The 17694-nt window shown below is 28.7% G+C and overlaps 1 protein-coding gene across 4 annotated transcripts in view; it reads left to right on the top strand.

The window, feature by feature from the left end:
• The first annotated feature begins 6212 nt into the window (after nucleotides 1-6212).
• LOC132942368 (early estrogen-induced gene 1 protein) overlaps nucleotides 6213-17694 on the top strand; it is a 30945-nt gene continuing 19463 nt past the window's right edge. For all 4 annotated transcript variants that reach the window (XM_061010687.1, XM_061010686.1, XM_061010684.1 and 1 more), the window contains exons 1-2: nucleotides 6213-6657; nucleotides 7019-7171. In XM_061010687.1, the coding sequence (XP_060866670.1) occupies nucleotides 7026-7171 (146 nt within the window). In that variant the 5' untranslated portion in view covers nucleotides 6213-6657; nucleotides 7019-7025. The remainder of the gene's footprint in view (nucleotides 6658-7018; nucleotides 7172-17694) is intronic.

The following is a 17694-nucleotide window of genomic DNA, read 5'->3' as shown; positions in this document are numbered from 1 at the left end:
ATATCATAATAATATACATTATTATCTTATTGAACTTGAACAAAATATTTGTGTAAAAAACAAGTGCACAAAATAGTTTCTACGTTTTACTCATTCTTGGTGACATACATATTGACATTTTCAAATAAAGAAACCTAACTTAACCTAACGTGTAACTACTACTTTAGATTATTATATAATAACGACTTCATAAAAATTGTAAATTCACAATATTGCAATAGTCGATCGAATAAAAATAAAGATAGTGGGACTAGTGGGTCATGCAAAGATAATGTATTAAACAAGGCCGTATCCGGAAATTTTTTTGGGGGGGGGAGGGGTCCAAGACATGTATATTGTAATTTTATTGAATTTAGGTTTTGATATTTGTTTAAAAATAACACATTTTGAAGAAATTTTTTTTTTTTTTGGGGGGGGGGGGGGGCTAAGATACGGCCTTGGTATTATGTATTATCTATTAAGTCGATATCTTTAAAGAATACTATAATAGAGCTATAATGTTGCTCTTAGGTAGGTACATCATACATCAATAATAACAGGTCATTATTTTATAATCTTAAATACTAATAATACCACAAACAATCGAAAAAGTAGTTACCTATTGCCTTATAGGTACTAATTAACTAATTAGTCTAAAAGTAGTATTTAAATATTTATTAATTATTGCAAAATATTTTTATTATTGAAAAGCATCAGCCTTGTTTTTAAACCTCCGTTTATATTTCATAAGACTATAAGAATCACCACACGTCCACACCGGTAAACTTATACTTTCACGTGACAAAAACCTTAATACATTTTAATGAGATTTGGTACGTAACGAAAATATTGTTGGTTAACAACTCGTAGAAGCATGTTTAATGGTAAAATAAAAGGCTCATTATTTTGTTGAAATAAATATAAAGATAATATAAAACATAAGAAACAAATAAACAATATTTTATTGTGTATAGACAAACAGTAATTTTAAAGTGTTAATAAAGTGGTTCAAACAAAGATTTTTTATATGTGGTTTAAAGTGACACAAACAAAAATGTTAGATTTCATAATTAGCTATAACAGAATAAAACGTCATTGTTTAACGTTGTTTAAAATATTGAATATTGGTGTTGGTCGGATCTTGGAGGTGTTTATATATTATATACAATTCAATTATAATACCTATACAATATAATCGATAATTAAAACAATCCTATGAAATATAAATGATATATTGTAAAATATTAGTATTATTGTGAAATGCTATCAATATGTAAATTGATTATTAATATGTAGAAACAATTGATGATTTCGAAAAATGTCCTGCATAAAATACCAAGTAGAGGACATTAATGATCTATACAGAGTATAGAGAGTAGCCAGTGTTCAGTAGGTATATAAGAATGACACATTTACATACGTTTTACTACTAGAAAATGGAGCTACATATAAGTAGGTACATGTACAAAAAAAGCACACATCGTTATATCATTGTAAAACCAGAATTTTATCCAATGCTTAGCTTAGAATATAAAATTGTGGATATTTTAATAAACACTTTAAAAGATATTGGTATTTTGTAATTTATTACATTTGCATTTTTTTCTCGAATTGTATTATTGTTTATGACGTAATGAGTAGATATTGGCACATATCAATATATGCAAATATATATTTAATTTGTATACACAATGTTAATATATTAAATGTGAGCATTTATGCCAGTATAATATGTTAAGCAATGTTAAGCAGTATAATAAATTCATTAAATTAAATAAAAATATTAACATTTTAAATATAATTTAATAAGATTCTCCGCACATTGTCTAATGATTTTAATATTATTTCTTTCCAAGTTAGGAAAGAATCCGATATCCGAAATTGATTTATTTTAGAATAAGACATTATTTTCTTAACATTTAAATTATTAAATAAATTAATGATTCACCACAACTGGGAAAATGATAAGTTGCGTATACTTGCGTCCTATCTTCATTCTTCACGAATTCACAATAATTAAGCGAGTATAATACCTATATAGTACCTACCCATAAATCTTAATAGTAAAAACAACAATACACATAGTAGGTGTGATAGAACTATTTATAGAATATAGTTAGTAAAGAGTAAAGACCTGCACGGGCCGGGCTTACCCAGACCGGATTCTATAAAATGCAAGACCTTTGCAAAGCCGGACGTTTTTTTGAACAAAAGTTACGGACCGGGCCGGGCTGGACTTTTCTTAAATCAAATCCGGGCCGGAATATTTTTTGGATGTTAGTATTTTTTATGTTCAACGTGTTGGTGCAATCTTGAATACGACCTTTGAAAGTTATGTAAATTAAAACAGTTACTTACCTGGTACCTAAACTATTTTATCATTTTTTATAAAAAAATCTTTAAGATACATCCTGGCTGGGCTGTTTAAGAAAAAAAATGGACCAAACATTGCTGGGTTTACGCGCCTAAAACTATTCGCGGGTCGGGCCGGGCCGTCAAAAAATATTACCGGGCTGTAAATTATTAGCCCGTGCAGACCTCTAATAGTTAGGTATTAGCCATTAGGTACACCATTAAGTATTATCACTTCAAAAGAAGTATAATAATAGTCTCGTACAGCCCTCGTCCAAATAGTCACGACTCTCGGCTGTATCGACGCGTTGCATTTAATTAATTCCGCATTCGAATCTAACTTAATTAGATTTTTGTATAGTTATACATTTATTATTATTGAAAGTATTTTATCTATCTATCTATCTATATATATATATATATAAAATTACTTGTCCTGAGTGATTCATCATCGCCTAGCCGGAAGCGCTGAAGCTATGAGTATAATGAAATATGTACAGTAGTTTTGTTTTGTGATGTAGACACCCACTAAGAAAGGATTTTTCAAAATGTAACCCCTACAGGGATTAAAAGGGGTAAAAGCGGTAAAAGTGAAAAAAATTACCTAGGCGGAACCACTGAAGCTATAAGTATGAAATTTAGTCAGTAGTTTCATTTTATGATGATGCAAAAAACCCCTAAGATAGGATTTTTCAAAATGCAACCCCTACAAGAGTTAAAAAGGTTAAAAGTGGTAAAAATGAAAAAAATCACCTAGGAAGGAAAATAACTTCCAAAATATATTAATATATGTATAAATATTAAATACTCCTTAAAATCTAGGATGATCAACTATGAGTTCAATAATATTTTGGTACACTGTATAAATTTTTTTTTCAACTAGAAAGCTATAGGCTATATTTTATCATCTACTTCACTGTGTCTGCAATCTAACGCAGGTAGATTGCTTACTTGATAAATACTGTTCGCATAGCCATACGCGAGACTCTGCACGGGAAACTCCACGCGGGATGGCTAAAAATTAAAATATAATATGATTTTGCTACCATATGCACAGCGGCCACAGCGAATTACACCTAAAAGGATTTAATTAATCACATTTTTTTCCCGGGCAACGCCGGATTATTCAGCTAGTATTTCATATAATTCTTAAATATTTTAATACAATTTTAAACCTCTGATGGAAAAATTAATTTATTATACGAAAAAACGAAAAAATACATGTTATGACATCTGAAGCACCTATACAAATGCCGCGGCCACCTATTAAGAATTTAAAAATTTACCCCATAGAACACGCCTGCCTCAAGATGGCGTAGCGGGCGCCGTCACACTGACGTGGGTCTATAGTAAGTTTTAGACCACAGGTCCCTTCTACAACGTTCTCTCAGCCGATCCTGCATTCCACGGGCACATGATGACGACCATGACGGATGGTGAGGCCTGGCCGCGGGAGCGACAACGGTAGACGGCGAGCGAACTTCCGAGTGAGCCAAGACTATTGGTGCTGCGGAATCGGTGGCGTCCGAAGGTGCGACTCTGCTCCGGGATTACCACTGGCGGCAAGGGGGTGCGAAGTTCACTGGTTTTTTCAAAAAGCTGTATCACGCTCCTATTTGTAATTCAAAAATAATAATAATATTTGTGTGTTTTATGGTACATTTAAAAATATTTATTGTAATTTTTAAATTCTTGGTCTATGTATCCGGAAGCAAAGCCGTGAGTGGTTTGGCCCCTCATACTCGCCTCATATTAGTCATATATATTGATACTCCTTCTTATAACCGTTACATAATATGATATTTCTATTAAAAAAACTATATAAATTAAGGATTTAAACCAGAATTGCAAGGCTGGGCAAGTTAATGATTTTTTTAACTCAGTTAAGTTAAGTTAATATGCATCAATGACAAAAAGTTAAAAGTTAAAAGTTAATTTAACTATAGGTTAACTCAGTTAAGTTAAAAGTTAATACACACTTTTTGTTAACTTTTTATTAAGTTAAAAAAAAGTTAATTTTTTTATACTACGCTAGAGTACTTAATTTTTTTCCAACCCAAAACTAAATTATAGACTATAGTGTTTATACTTAATACAGTATTTCCATATTAGTTAGATTCGAATAATTATCATGTTTTACTTTAAACAATTCACGGTAAATATTTTTTGACATGAAAACGAAATTGACTGAAATAGTGAAATATAATAAAATTAATAAACAAAATAAATTAAATATAAAATTAACTTTTTAACTTAACTTTAACTTTTTAACTCGTTAATACCCAGCCTTGCAGAATTGTATAGGAATGTGCATTTGTGGGAAATTTAATTCTTTTTAGCTTATTGTAAAATATAACTTTCTTAACATTTGTAAAAAGTTTGAATTAGATACAATATTTTCAGGAGATTCGGGGTGCTAGCATTAAAATGCAGGGTGCTAAGAAGTATAAGCACTCTTGTAATTTGCGCCAATGGTTTAGGATTACTTTTATGGAGTGCAAATTGGAGTAGGATCAAGGCTCTAGGCATTCATCTTCACACCATATTACATAAGTTTGAAGAGTAAAATATGATTTGAGTGAGACACTGTGTGAGGTATAGTAGAGTTGGAAAGTGTCATGAGAGGAGTTTATAGTACCTAATATAGTATTGTCTACGATGCGTCACGGTGACGTTTTAATCACACCTATCATTATAGACATATTAATATATATGAACTGGCGAACTGCAGCGCGTCCCAATTACGCATACCCTGCTATAGGTTGCCAACATTGTTAGAAATAGATATTTAATACCTGTGCAGTGAATATATGATGGGATCTAAAGTGTAGGTACCTAGGCTAAAACGCTATTTTTTCTAAGATTGTTGTTCTCTTTGTAGTTTGTTGTTAAAAATCTTCCTTTCTCGGATATTTTCTGTTATACATAATACGTCTACCATTTCCTTCTTTACGGGACAATCTTTTTTTTTGGGGGGGAAGGGGGGGGGGGACATCAGTGATTTCCGCGTTGACACTCGCTTGCTGCGCTGCGCTCGGACTACCGTACCTATATCTACACTTAATACGTATTATACGTGTTATACGTATAATACCACTACTTAAATTTAATAGTCGTTATACAATTAAGGTGTTGTTGCATAACAAGACGTTAGACGAGGGATATTTTTGATATTTTTGTCCGAGCGCAGCGCAGCGAACGAGTAGCAACGCGGGCATCACTGACGTGGTATACAGAAAAGATCCCCTTTCTCCATAGAGGCATAGACATAAATTGGAGGGTAGGACTTGTGGGGCTCAGTCCCTTAAAACATCCCCGAAGTCCAACAAATATTTCCCAACTTGACTTAGTAAGTATAATAAATTATGTTAATACATGTTAATTTATATTTCTAGACTCCCCCAGATTTATACCATATTTACGCCTCTCTCATCCAGTATTAACGTGATAATAGATGGACTAAATTGTGTGCTATCTTTTCCAACAACGTTGGCCGCCGGATTCGAGAGAGAGCTCTCTACTATCGCCTATAATTCCATTTCTTTGCCCGTGAAGACTATTCTAATATTCTATATTTTAAGTATTCGTATTTCATGTATTCATGTATATGCCTATTGCCTATAAATTGACAATATTATCATATTAATAAAATTATGTATATGCCGTCTGTACGGACGTACATAGTATAATAGACGTGTGTCTAAGATATTATAATATGATAATTGATACGTCCTATACGTCCTGCTTGGCAGCGCGCCAAAATAATATTATATAAGCAATAAGCAACGTGAGCGAAACTCGGCGGATAGATGGCGTTGGCGCGCGCATTAAAAAACATATGATAGGCGGCGGCGGCGGTGTCTCTGTCTCAGTCGTTGCCTTCCGTCCGATATTGTTATTTGTTGTCAAGTGTTATTGTTTTGCCCCGACGGCGACGTCGACTTTCCCGTAGGGATCTAAATAGCAATAAAATATATAATATATTATACATATTATATATTTATACATATTATATATATATATTATATATGTATATATAATGTACGTTGCACATAATATGTATCAGTGAAATGTAAGTGTGTATTTATGCTGTAGTCGCAAAATCGCACGTCGTCGGTCGTTAGGTAAAAATTTTGCATTTTTTAATTTTCACATTAGTTTTCTTTCCGTTTTGTGTCCTCGGGAGGGAACCGTCGAGTCATTTTTTTACATTTATCACATTCTAAACGAGTGTTGCAGTGTGTTTGTTCTTCTTGTGTTAAGAAACCTCCAGAATTTGAACTCTATGCTGCTTAACGAGTAAATAATCCACTGACGCTCCTGCAGGTATTATACTTACCTACGTCATAAACTTTACTGGTCTCGCAGACTTGTTATCACTGGTCAATATTGTCAGTTTTATTTTTTTACATTACAATGTTTGTTGTACATTGCACATAGTTGTACACACACATATAAACACGTAGACACATACACAGTACACACATTCGTCAACAATATGATTAATAGTTGTAATTTGGAAAATATGCATTCTGATTTCCCCCCTCATTGTCACTAAATCTTATTATTAGTAGGTATACATACATTTAGTTTGATTGATCTGTATAACAAGTTGTGATATATTACATATGAAATGTGTGATTGTTCAAATTGTATTGGCTTTACTAACATTATCACGCATGTGCAGGGTCAAAATGTCATTCATGGTGAAGAAGAAACGATACAAGTTTACTGTTAATCTTTGCCTTGAAGATTTAACAGCCGTCCCATTTGTCAATGCTGTGTTATTTGCCAAAGTTCGGTTACTGGATGGCGGGAATTTCAGTGATACTTCATCCAGGTAAGAAATTTTTTTGTAGATTAAATATCTGCCTATATTTACTTTTTGATTAGTAATGTAATATGCATAAGCATGTAGATTGTAGATACCAACATGATAATAGTATGGGTAATTATAGATATTAATATATTTAATGATAAGTGTTTTATCTTTGGCTTTATACATGTTTGATGTTTTTATACTAAATTAACCAATAACGTTAGATTTGGATAAAATATCCTAGTTCTAAATTATAACATATCAGATATCTTATATAATATATTATATGGCATGGAAGTGAGACTTGTAACTTCCAGTTATGAATCAAAATATTATGAATAATGATATGTAATGCAAAAGTAGTATAATATATTATAATTTTTAATTTTAAAAATGTGTATATCTCAAGATATACCTAGTATTATTATTTTTTTTTTTGTGATTTATTGCAGTGATTATATTATGTGGTTAATAAGTGCGTAAGGTGGTAATTGTGGTTAAAGAAACCTTACCCTCTTTAGTCCTACCAAATAATTGTTAAAACAGAATTTAAGTTTAAACGTGGATAATAGTATTTCTACCAAAAATGTCTGTATGTAGTTAATAATTTTATATTTAGTGTTTAATATAAAAAAAAAATTACCAACTTCTAATCATTGGTATTTAATTATAAAATGTTAAACATTATTTTACAAATATTTTTCTTGTAGATTAGCATTAAAAATAATTATTTTAATGAGATTAGTTTGGTACTTTGGTCATTTATTTTAATGTTTGTAGATTTCCATGAATTTTTTTCTAAGTTTAGGCTATTTTTGTACCTGTTTATGTAACTACCTACCTACTGATTTTATTCACATTTCTTTTTAACTTCTATTAACCACAAAGTTGTAATGTATGTTAAAATTTATTTGAAACTATTAACCATTAGGATGATTTTTTGATTTCTAATATTTGTGACAATGTTAAATTAAAATTTCAAAACTATTAAGCCGTTGTTAGTAATTAACATTATTTCTTTTTTCGCCTATCAGTATGTCTACATTATTAGCTTTAAGTCAGTAAACTAATATTGTAAATTTAATGTTATGCTAAAGACTTAAATCAGCATTTAATTAGCTAATTCAGTAAGTTCTTAATATTTAAGAAAAACTTAGAAACTTTTGATTTAGATAAATTGTTAATAAGTCCAAACTTTTAAAGGCGTATCATGTTTAAAAAAAAATAGTTTTTTGACTAAATGCAGATACCTATTGTCATCTATTATAATGTTACACAGTAGTTTCGGCTTATTGGATTCAAATAGACTGGTTCTGATTTACACATATACTAACACATAAAAACAAAATTTTTCTGTTGGACTTATTACACTGGTTAATGGGATCAATGTATATTCTTAAGGGGATATTCCTTAATTTTTTAGTCCTTTTCCCAATTTTATCAAATATATTTTGATAATTAATACTATTTTTCGACTCATCATCTCAAAAAGTATAGAAAGTTTTTAAAAATATTTTTTTTACATATTTTGAAGTTATAAAATAACATTTTTGAAAAAAATTCTTTTTTTATTGTTATAATTTTTCATGTTTTTTCTGTACGAACGACAAAATATTTTTGAAATAGATAGTAATTAATTAATTAGTAGGTATATAGCATTCTTAAACCTTTCGCCTTATTGACTCATTCAGTTAACAGACTAGAATACCCGGGTCTCAATGTGAGCCCAATAAGCGTTAACTACCTACTGTACATATTCACCTTTATACCTATTCATCAATGGTTTAATTTGGCATTAGCTTTGTTGAAGATTTGCCTTTGAATAATTGATTAGTTTCAAAAAAATACATAGTAACAACTGTAATTACTACATTAGCATCTGATTTTTTAAAAATATACTATCCTTTAAATTATCATAGCATATAACAAAATATACATGTATACCTATATGTGGTAATTAATAAAACTGAAAGAAAAAATAAAAAGTTGTAAATATTTTAGATGATAAAAATATCATAAAAAAATACCTTAAAATTTCAAAAGGCAAAGGATCTTGACTTAATTATTAGCTAAATAACTAATAATGGAAATTTTAATAAAATAATAATATAATAATATAATATTTTTAGTGTAATAATAATATACAATGTAACATGTCAACAGATGCTAATGACCTCGGTATTCAAAGTGTTACTTATAAAAAAGATACCTATATATTACCTTAAAATGTATTAATATTAATATTTAGTTTATTTTATTCACTTGTATTGTCTGCATGTTAGATTCTCATGTTGTTTACTTTTTAGATAAACATAATATCATATTCATATATTATTATATAAAAACATAATTTTATATTACCTACCTATATTATGTATATTATAATATTATTTAAAGTATCTGTTAAAATTTGTAAATTATACGATTTTTGCATAATTCTTATGATATATTTAATTTAAATAGGTAGATACAGGTAGTTAAGGAAATATATTTTGGCTCACTCTTGGATTTTAGTAATTTATTAGATATTTAATTTATGCATAATATTTAACAAATTTATATTCAAGGTTATGCAAATAAAATATTTGGTATTAACTAATAATAAATTATAAATAACTTGATTAAAAAAAAAATATGTCAGCTCATCTCAATCAATGGCATGTGCAAAATTAATTTTATTCATATTTCCATTTATATTTCAAATGCATAATATATATTTATGTACATTTGAAATGGTTTTTGTTATTATAAAAAAAAAAATGTATTTCAATTGTTTACCTTTAAAATAAGCTGCAGAATGTTCTACTGCAGTTGGTAGATTGGTTAAAATAATCATATCTAATTGAAAATCAAAATATGTCCTCCAAAAACTGGACTTAAAATCCATAAATAAAGGGGTTTCTTGGGCTCAAAAGAATTTAAAAATTAATAGTTTCATTTTTAACTCAGATATTTGTTTTGTCAAGAATTTGAAACTGAAATTTAAATAAATATTATGTTATAATACTAATACTAAATCAACTTTATATTATCATAGGTACTAGTATTTTTGAATTTAAATTTTTTTGTTAATTTTCACACTAAGTTGATATTACTAATTTTTTTTACAAACAATATATAATAATAGAGTGAGTCAAAAGGTCTGCTTGATTTTTTTGTAGCTTTTGAGATAACATGAATTTTATTAGACTTCCTTAAAAATCAAAAGCTTACATGCTATAGAAATTAACATTGCATAAGTATATTATTATACATTGTACAGAATATTTTATTATAATATTATCATGTTTTATTTTCTGATGAATATGATTTTTAAATTTTTTTGGTATTCTAATACTATGTAGTTAGCCTTTGCTGGTATTTTTTGTAGAAAAGTAAATGAAAATTTGGTCCATTTTTAGTTTTTATTACAGACATATTATTTATTTTTATAAATGTAAAGATGTCTGATAAAGGTTATTTTGAGTTGTTTAATGAATGCCGTTTATTGAAATAAATAAATATTAGATAGGTACATTTGACTCACACTAAATGACATAATCATATCACAGTGAGCATTAGACACATTATTTGATCAGTTATATTATCTTGTATATTATATACCTTGTATCATTTTATATGATATACTTATTTAAAAATCTTGAATTCGTCATTTAGTATACTTTACTTTTTTTTTCATTTTGATCCGCTAATATTGGGGAGGGGTATTGTGTAGCACTACTTCCTCCTATGCATCATTGTTTTCGTCATTATATCTTTGGTAATGAATAATGATTATTTATTTGTATCATATACAAATTACAATGCTCCTCATATACGTATCAAAAATAAGTACATAAATATTCAATTTTAGGTATAATATGAATTATATAATAGTGTATTAAGTATGTATTTTTAATATTTTTCGACTGTCATTGTAACAATGTATTAGGACAATATATTTGTAATATTATATGTATTACATTTTAAAGCTTTTTGACCTGACGGATAATAATGTATTGACATGGCAACTTCCACTTACCCTCTATTTTTTTAGCTTTTACGAGCCATCCACGCTCCTTGCTTCTAAAATCTATTTATTCTATTTCTCTTTTGCGTAGTTAGGTCCAGGTTTCCATTCCAATTTGGTTTTAGTTTCCCCAGGTCTTTTCTAACACCAAGCCATGTTTGTTTTGGACGTCCCCCGGTCTTCTTCGATCTATTTTATTACAATTACCATCTTAATAAGAGAACCATCAATTTGATTGCTTACAAGAAATTAATTAATTTTTTATATCAGGCTATACGCCTAGTCTTAATGGATTAGCGGCTATAACCATAAATGGTCATATTTCGTTTTATGTCGATGCAATAAATAATTATTGACAAACTAGCCAAAAAACTGATAAACCAAAAAAGTAAACGAAAAAATTATTAAAAAAACATATATAAAATATAATATCAATTAATTAAAATATTATATTTGAAAAAAAAAAAATATATAATAATTTTACAAATATTTTGAATAAGTTTTATTAAATAAAAAATACTTCTCCCGAAAAGATACTGAAAAAATTACTAAAATATGTATATTAATTATAATAAAAAAAAATATTATAGTTTTAGAAATATTTTAAATCTTGTATGTTTGATTAAATAAAAATAAAAAAATAAAAAAATGTATTTACTCAAATATAAAAGATCTCATTCCTATATTTTGACCTATTGGTCTTAAGAAACTAGGAATATCTGATTTGCCTTCAAAACGTTGTCATAGTGTTCAATCGTTTTCCACTGTCTGATTTTCTAACTTTCTAAATGTACCTTCTATATAATTTTCGTCAAATACAAGACTTTATCCGGGGACTTTTTTTACCGAGATTATATTAAAGTATATATTTTCCTTGTACTTTTCCTAATAGCATCAAAAAAATCAAGAAATCTTGCAATTTTGTTATGCTTAATTATTTAAGTTATATTAAAAATATATGTTTTCATGTTATTATTGACAAATATATTTCCCTCCCCAGAAGGTCCTAGTTACACTACTGCTAGGTATCTATTAACATTGATAGTTGATACAAGTCTATGTTTTTAATGTAAAATTGCATAGTTACTTAGGTATTAATTTTTACCAAGTAATGGAATAATAAAATGATTAAATTTAGTTTAATATATTTCAAGATGCATTTTTAAATAACTGTATTCGGAACAAAAGTCTTAGAGAACAAATATACTTGATGCCTGATGGTTAATTTTCCTTGATTGTATAAACTTAATTTTTATTTATATCCCATTTATTTAATATTATTCTATTTTTCTATTCACTTTCTCTGGTTAAAATCTTTTTCCTTATGTAACAAATATTATTAGAATTCACTATTATTGTATTATGTATAATTAACTACTACCTACAGACTACAGTGATAATAATAATTCCATACGCTTTTAATTTGTATGAACACACACAACAACCATTAGTGACGGGAAATTAGTTGCTACGTAAATTGTCTAAACAAAGAATGTGAGCAAATGTTTTTGAACTTCACTGAGTTTCATTTGTGTCTGTGGGTATGGAAATAATTTAAAAATTGTGTTTAATTAAGTCGTTAAGCAGCAAACAATAATGTATATTACGCACGAGTTACATATAGATATAAGCTATACATACACGCATTACAAGCTAACAAGTACTATGGGAGTATGGACAATTTACAGTCTAAATGCCGTTTTTTATGGTTGTTATTGTTTTTATAACAGTACTAAACGAATTTGTTGTCCTCTTCAAATTGTTATATCGTGTGTTTGACGTAAACGAATAGTATATATCATACATAATAATATTATAATATAGGTTTTATATTAACGATTTTTAATTAGTGGGAATATCGAATCAAAATTTTGTTTTCAAACGAATACAAGCAATAAGACCATATTATAAATAAAAACCGTTTTTCTTATTTACTGTAATTCGTCGTCCATCGTCAATAATTATATTTAATACGCAGGTATAATCCAATTTCTGTAATGTTTTTGTTGAACTCATGCCTCGGTAATAGGTTTTCATTCAAACTATACTATAATATATATGTATATAAGTAATATATTGGGTTTGCATTATTGGCTGTCAGTATGAAAACAACAAATATATTATCAGTATATATTTTTCATCATTGATTTTCCGAAAAGAAATTGACTTTCTCACGAAAAATGTTATTTAATTAATTAAATATATTACTGTCATGACTATTGCATATTACAAATAAAGCCAAATAAAGAATAATATATTATATTATATTATAGTAAGCGTAGTTTTTTTTATTTATTGGAAGCTATGCGTGGCATATAGGGCCATTGTACGTATTATTGGGGTAAAGTTTGTTTATTATATACAATATGTATACCTAACCCATATGGCTTTATACGTGCATTACGTTTTGATAACAACAGACATCGTTATCATCTCTATATATTTATTATTATGTAGCTATACAATATGTCGGATATAATTGATATAATTTATAGACCTCGAGATCCTAATATAATGGACTATATTAGGTTTTTTTTGGTAAATTAAACATGTAACAATACGGACTCGTGTTGCCATAGGTACATTTGAAATGTTTATTCGCATGCGAACCGCCAGTATTTTTTTCGCACGACAGCTGTGTTTAAATTAAAATACGTAAATGGGGATTAATGGCGTTTAATTTTTACGCGAGTAATGGTCTTCGTGCCGTACTGTCGATCCGATTGAAATTTACTCGCGGAGGAAACGTGCAATTTAAATATACCCGCGCAATACGACTGTATGATATTCGCACACAACGTCTAAAATCTAGGCCACGCACTAGTCATGGATCATAATTATTACAAACGAATTACTATAGAATTAAAAAAAACGACCATTGCCATCACCACCTCCTCATATTCCCAATTAAATTGTACGCAACCGACCGACATTCCAGCTCTCTGTACAATGATATATAATTAGCAACTATACGCGCGTCGCAGGATTAATATACAATATAATATCTGCGACGAATTTAATGACAATTAATATCAATAATAACCGATTTCTTTCCTCGTCGTCTATTGTCTCAAAAACATTTTTGTGGATTTTGCACGGTAAAACTCTGTTGCAGTTGTAAAGTTTTTTACAGCCGTAGTCGCCGCGAAATAATAATTATCTAATGCATACGTGTGCGGCGGGATAGGTATAGCAGGTGAACGTTGACGTGTTATACCTTAAAATGCTATTATGTGAGTGCTGGCCCCGTCAATATTTTACATAATAAATACATGATATTTGTATATTGTATGTGTGTATTATGCTCAGAAGCAGACCTACGCTTCACTTTTAAAACAATTTATATGTTTCGTAAAATCCATAGGTAGTGTTTATTTACCGTATTTATTGGTAGGTGTTATAATATAGTACCTACTATAATAATATATGCGCTTCGCATGAGCGTTGTTCAACTATTAGATGTTTTAATTTTTGTTGTTACCACTGAACAATTATATTGTTACCAAAGTTACTATAAATGGTGATTTACCGAGCACACTCAGCCCCCCTTTTTAATTAATAATGAATTTATTAAAATTTTAATTTTTGGTATTTTTAAATATACTTAAAGACCGTATTTTAGAATTGTTGAGATTTTCTGTTTTACTTAAGAAGTGTCCTGTGAGGATACAAACTTCCGTTTTTCATATAATAACCCTAACTTTTTACTTTAAATTATTTAGTGGATTTTTTTTTTAATGTTGATGCGTTGATGCACCTAGCCAATTCATAATTCGAACGAGTAGTTTTTCAGTTATTAAAATGTTTATTCTAAGGATATAGTCCTTAAAATTGATTTTACAAAAATATTAAATATATGTGATATTGGATTTATTCTAATATTTATTTAGACCATTATTATGAATTATATATGTTGATAAATTAATATTTAACTAACTAACATTTCCAAACGACCATGTGCATAGCCATCATATCTTCCAAATCCATTATCGTTAGCACACAAAGTTAAATAACTCAAAATCTTGTGAATTCTAAAAATTCTAAAAATCAGATTTGAATAACTGCATTATTGAAACAAATGCGAGTGAGCACTGAGCATGCTCGGAGAATCACTCTGTATAAACATATTATATAATTTTTTTTGAAGAAGAATGTTGATTTTAAAAAAAATACTTACAAATTTGATTTTTTTAATATTGACAATTAGTTTGTACAACTATGGCCTTATACTAAAAATACCTACTTCAAATTTAAACTTTTTTATATTTATAAAAGCACAATAATATACTGGATAAACAAGTTTTCACTTTAAAATAATTACCTTGAATTTATAAAATAATATTTGATATACAAATATATATTCGCATGATAGGGAGATATTATAATATTAATATAGCATGCAGGTGGCGACATGGCGTTTGCAGACATAAATAATAGCTTTCAGGTACAGCGTATGAGATCAATCAGACCCATATTCTATTATTTTTGAATACATGTTTATGTGAAATACCGAACATCTTTTTATTTAATTCTATATAGGTCTCACAACAAAATCGAGTGCATTATGCACAGGGCGTAACAAAACGAATATAGTAGTTTCAAAGATCTTCGTTGTTAAAACTATTAATTCAAAAACAATTTTTATTAATTGTAATGTCTTCATATAGCTAGGTAATGATATTGTATAAAGTTGTTCAAAACGACCCCTGCACAAGTAATCCTGAGAAATTCAACCAATATTCCAGTTAATCTCAAATCTTTTCTATCATATTATACAGTTTGAAATGCTACGAAGATCCTCGTTTTCTAACCACCTAATTCATACGTTATGATGATTGACTTTGAATTAAATTTCCCACTCACGTGAAATGTTGTTTTGCCACTAACGGTAATCTGAGAGGAAATCCATGAACAGTAGATAATACCAATGTTCATCGGTCTCTAGATTTTCTAGATGGAACTCTAATCATTGTGTCTTATCTACTCGTCCTAATTGTATAACCACAGAAAAATAATTTATTCTGTGGTACCTATATCTTACTGCAGACGTTCGGTTTTATAATGCGGCGCCTTCAGATAATTAATATATTATATAACTAACTTAATCACTGGCTAACTCAGGTCACCTGAAATTCCTCCACGTAATTTTTTTATGGGTTTAGTAATATAGTGGGTTTTCAAACCACTTTTGTCTTAGAATGTGGATGAATTAAATACACGCTGTTGAATTTAAAACTATCTACTGATATGTTTGAGAAAATTTCGGATAAACTTAAATATCGGTTAGATATTGTGAGGGTTACTCATGGTGAGTAGGTGTATTGAACAATTTAAGACAATATGGGGAACAAAATAAATTAATATTAACTGTTTTTGGATATAAAATTTTGACAATAAAGTTCTTTGAAACTCTGATATTCATTTTGTTTCACTCTGTACAATTAATGTACGGTATAAATTAATCTATAAAAAATTATCATATTTTATTGAACAATTAATACAAATTAAAGTATACAACATTATTTAAAAAGTCAAATCATAATACGAGTACTTAATTATCTATTATTATATTTACCTACATACCTAATATGATAATATACACTTATAATACTTACAACTAAATTATTTACAATCTATATAATATGGTATAATAAGTTAGTTTGATGGCAGATTAAATACATAACACTAACGGTCGAAATAGTAAGGCTTGCGTGCATCTTGACAAGCCAATTCAGTTTTTTTTTAATTTAAAGCATGGAAAACTTATGTGAAATAACTAATGTGATACAAAGAAGAGAATTTTAGAACGTGATTTTTTACGTTTTTGGTACTTTTTGGCATATTGGTAATCTTTTTTACCAATGTATGATGGATAATGTACCTATTGGTTTTACAATTATGTTTTTAATTTGTCTGTGTAATTTATTTTTGGAGCAGACAAATAAACTTTGACTTTGAGAATGGTTTCTAGTAGAACATTTTGTCTTGGTGTCTTGAACTTCTTAGTACTTTACTTAAGAGGACGCTATGCGTTGTCTTCGTCTTACAAATGCACAACATGGCAAAAAACTGTATTGCGCGGGTCTATTCTCCCTCTGTATTTATAGTAGAATTACCTAAATTTCACAATACATAAGGATGAACTTTTTCTGTGTCGTAGCGTGTTTGTTTTTTTGAAAGCACTTACCAATATTTTTTAATAATTAAACAAAAAAAAAAAAAATGTTCTCAAACTAATAACTTTAATTGCGTTTATGTTGTCCAAATAATAAAAACGCTACGGCACAGGTAAAGTTCTTCCTTATGCGTTGTGGAATTTTGGTAATTCTACTATAAATACAGAGGGAGAATAGACCCGCGCAATACAGTTTTTTGCCATGTTGTGCATTTGTAAGACGAAGACAACGCATAGCGTCCTCTTAGTAAAGTACTAAGAAGTTCAAGACAACAAGACAAAATGTTCTACTAGAAACCATTCTCAAAGTCAAAGTTTATTTTTCTGCTCCAAAACTAAATTACAGAGGGAGCATAGTTG

The sequence above is a fragment of the Metopolophium dirhodum genome, chromosome 4 (assembly GCF_019925205.1).
Source record: "Metopolophium dirhodum isolate CAU chromosome 4, ASM1992520v1, whole genome shotgun sequence".
Taxonomy (NCBI): Eukaryota; Metazoa; Arthropoda; class Insecta; order Hemiptera; family Aphididae; genus Metopolophium; species Metopolophium dirhodum.
This window is presented reverse-complemented; position numbering and strand designations above follow the sequence as displayed.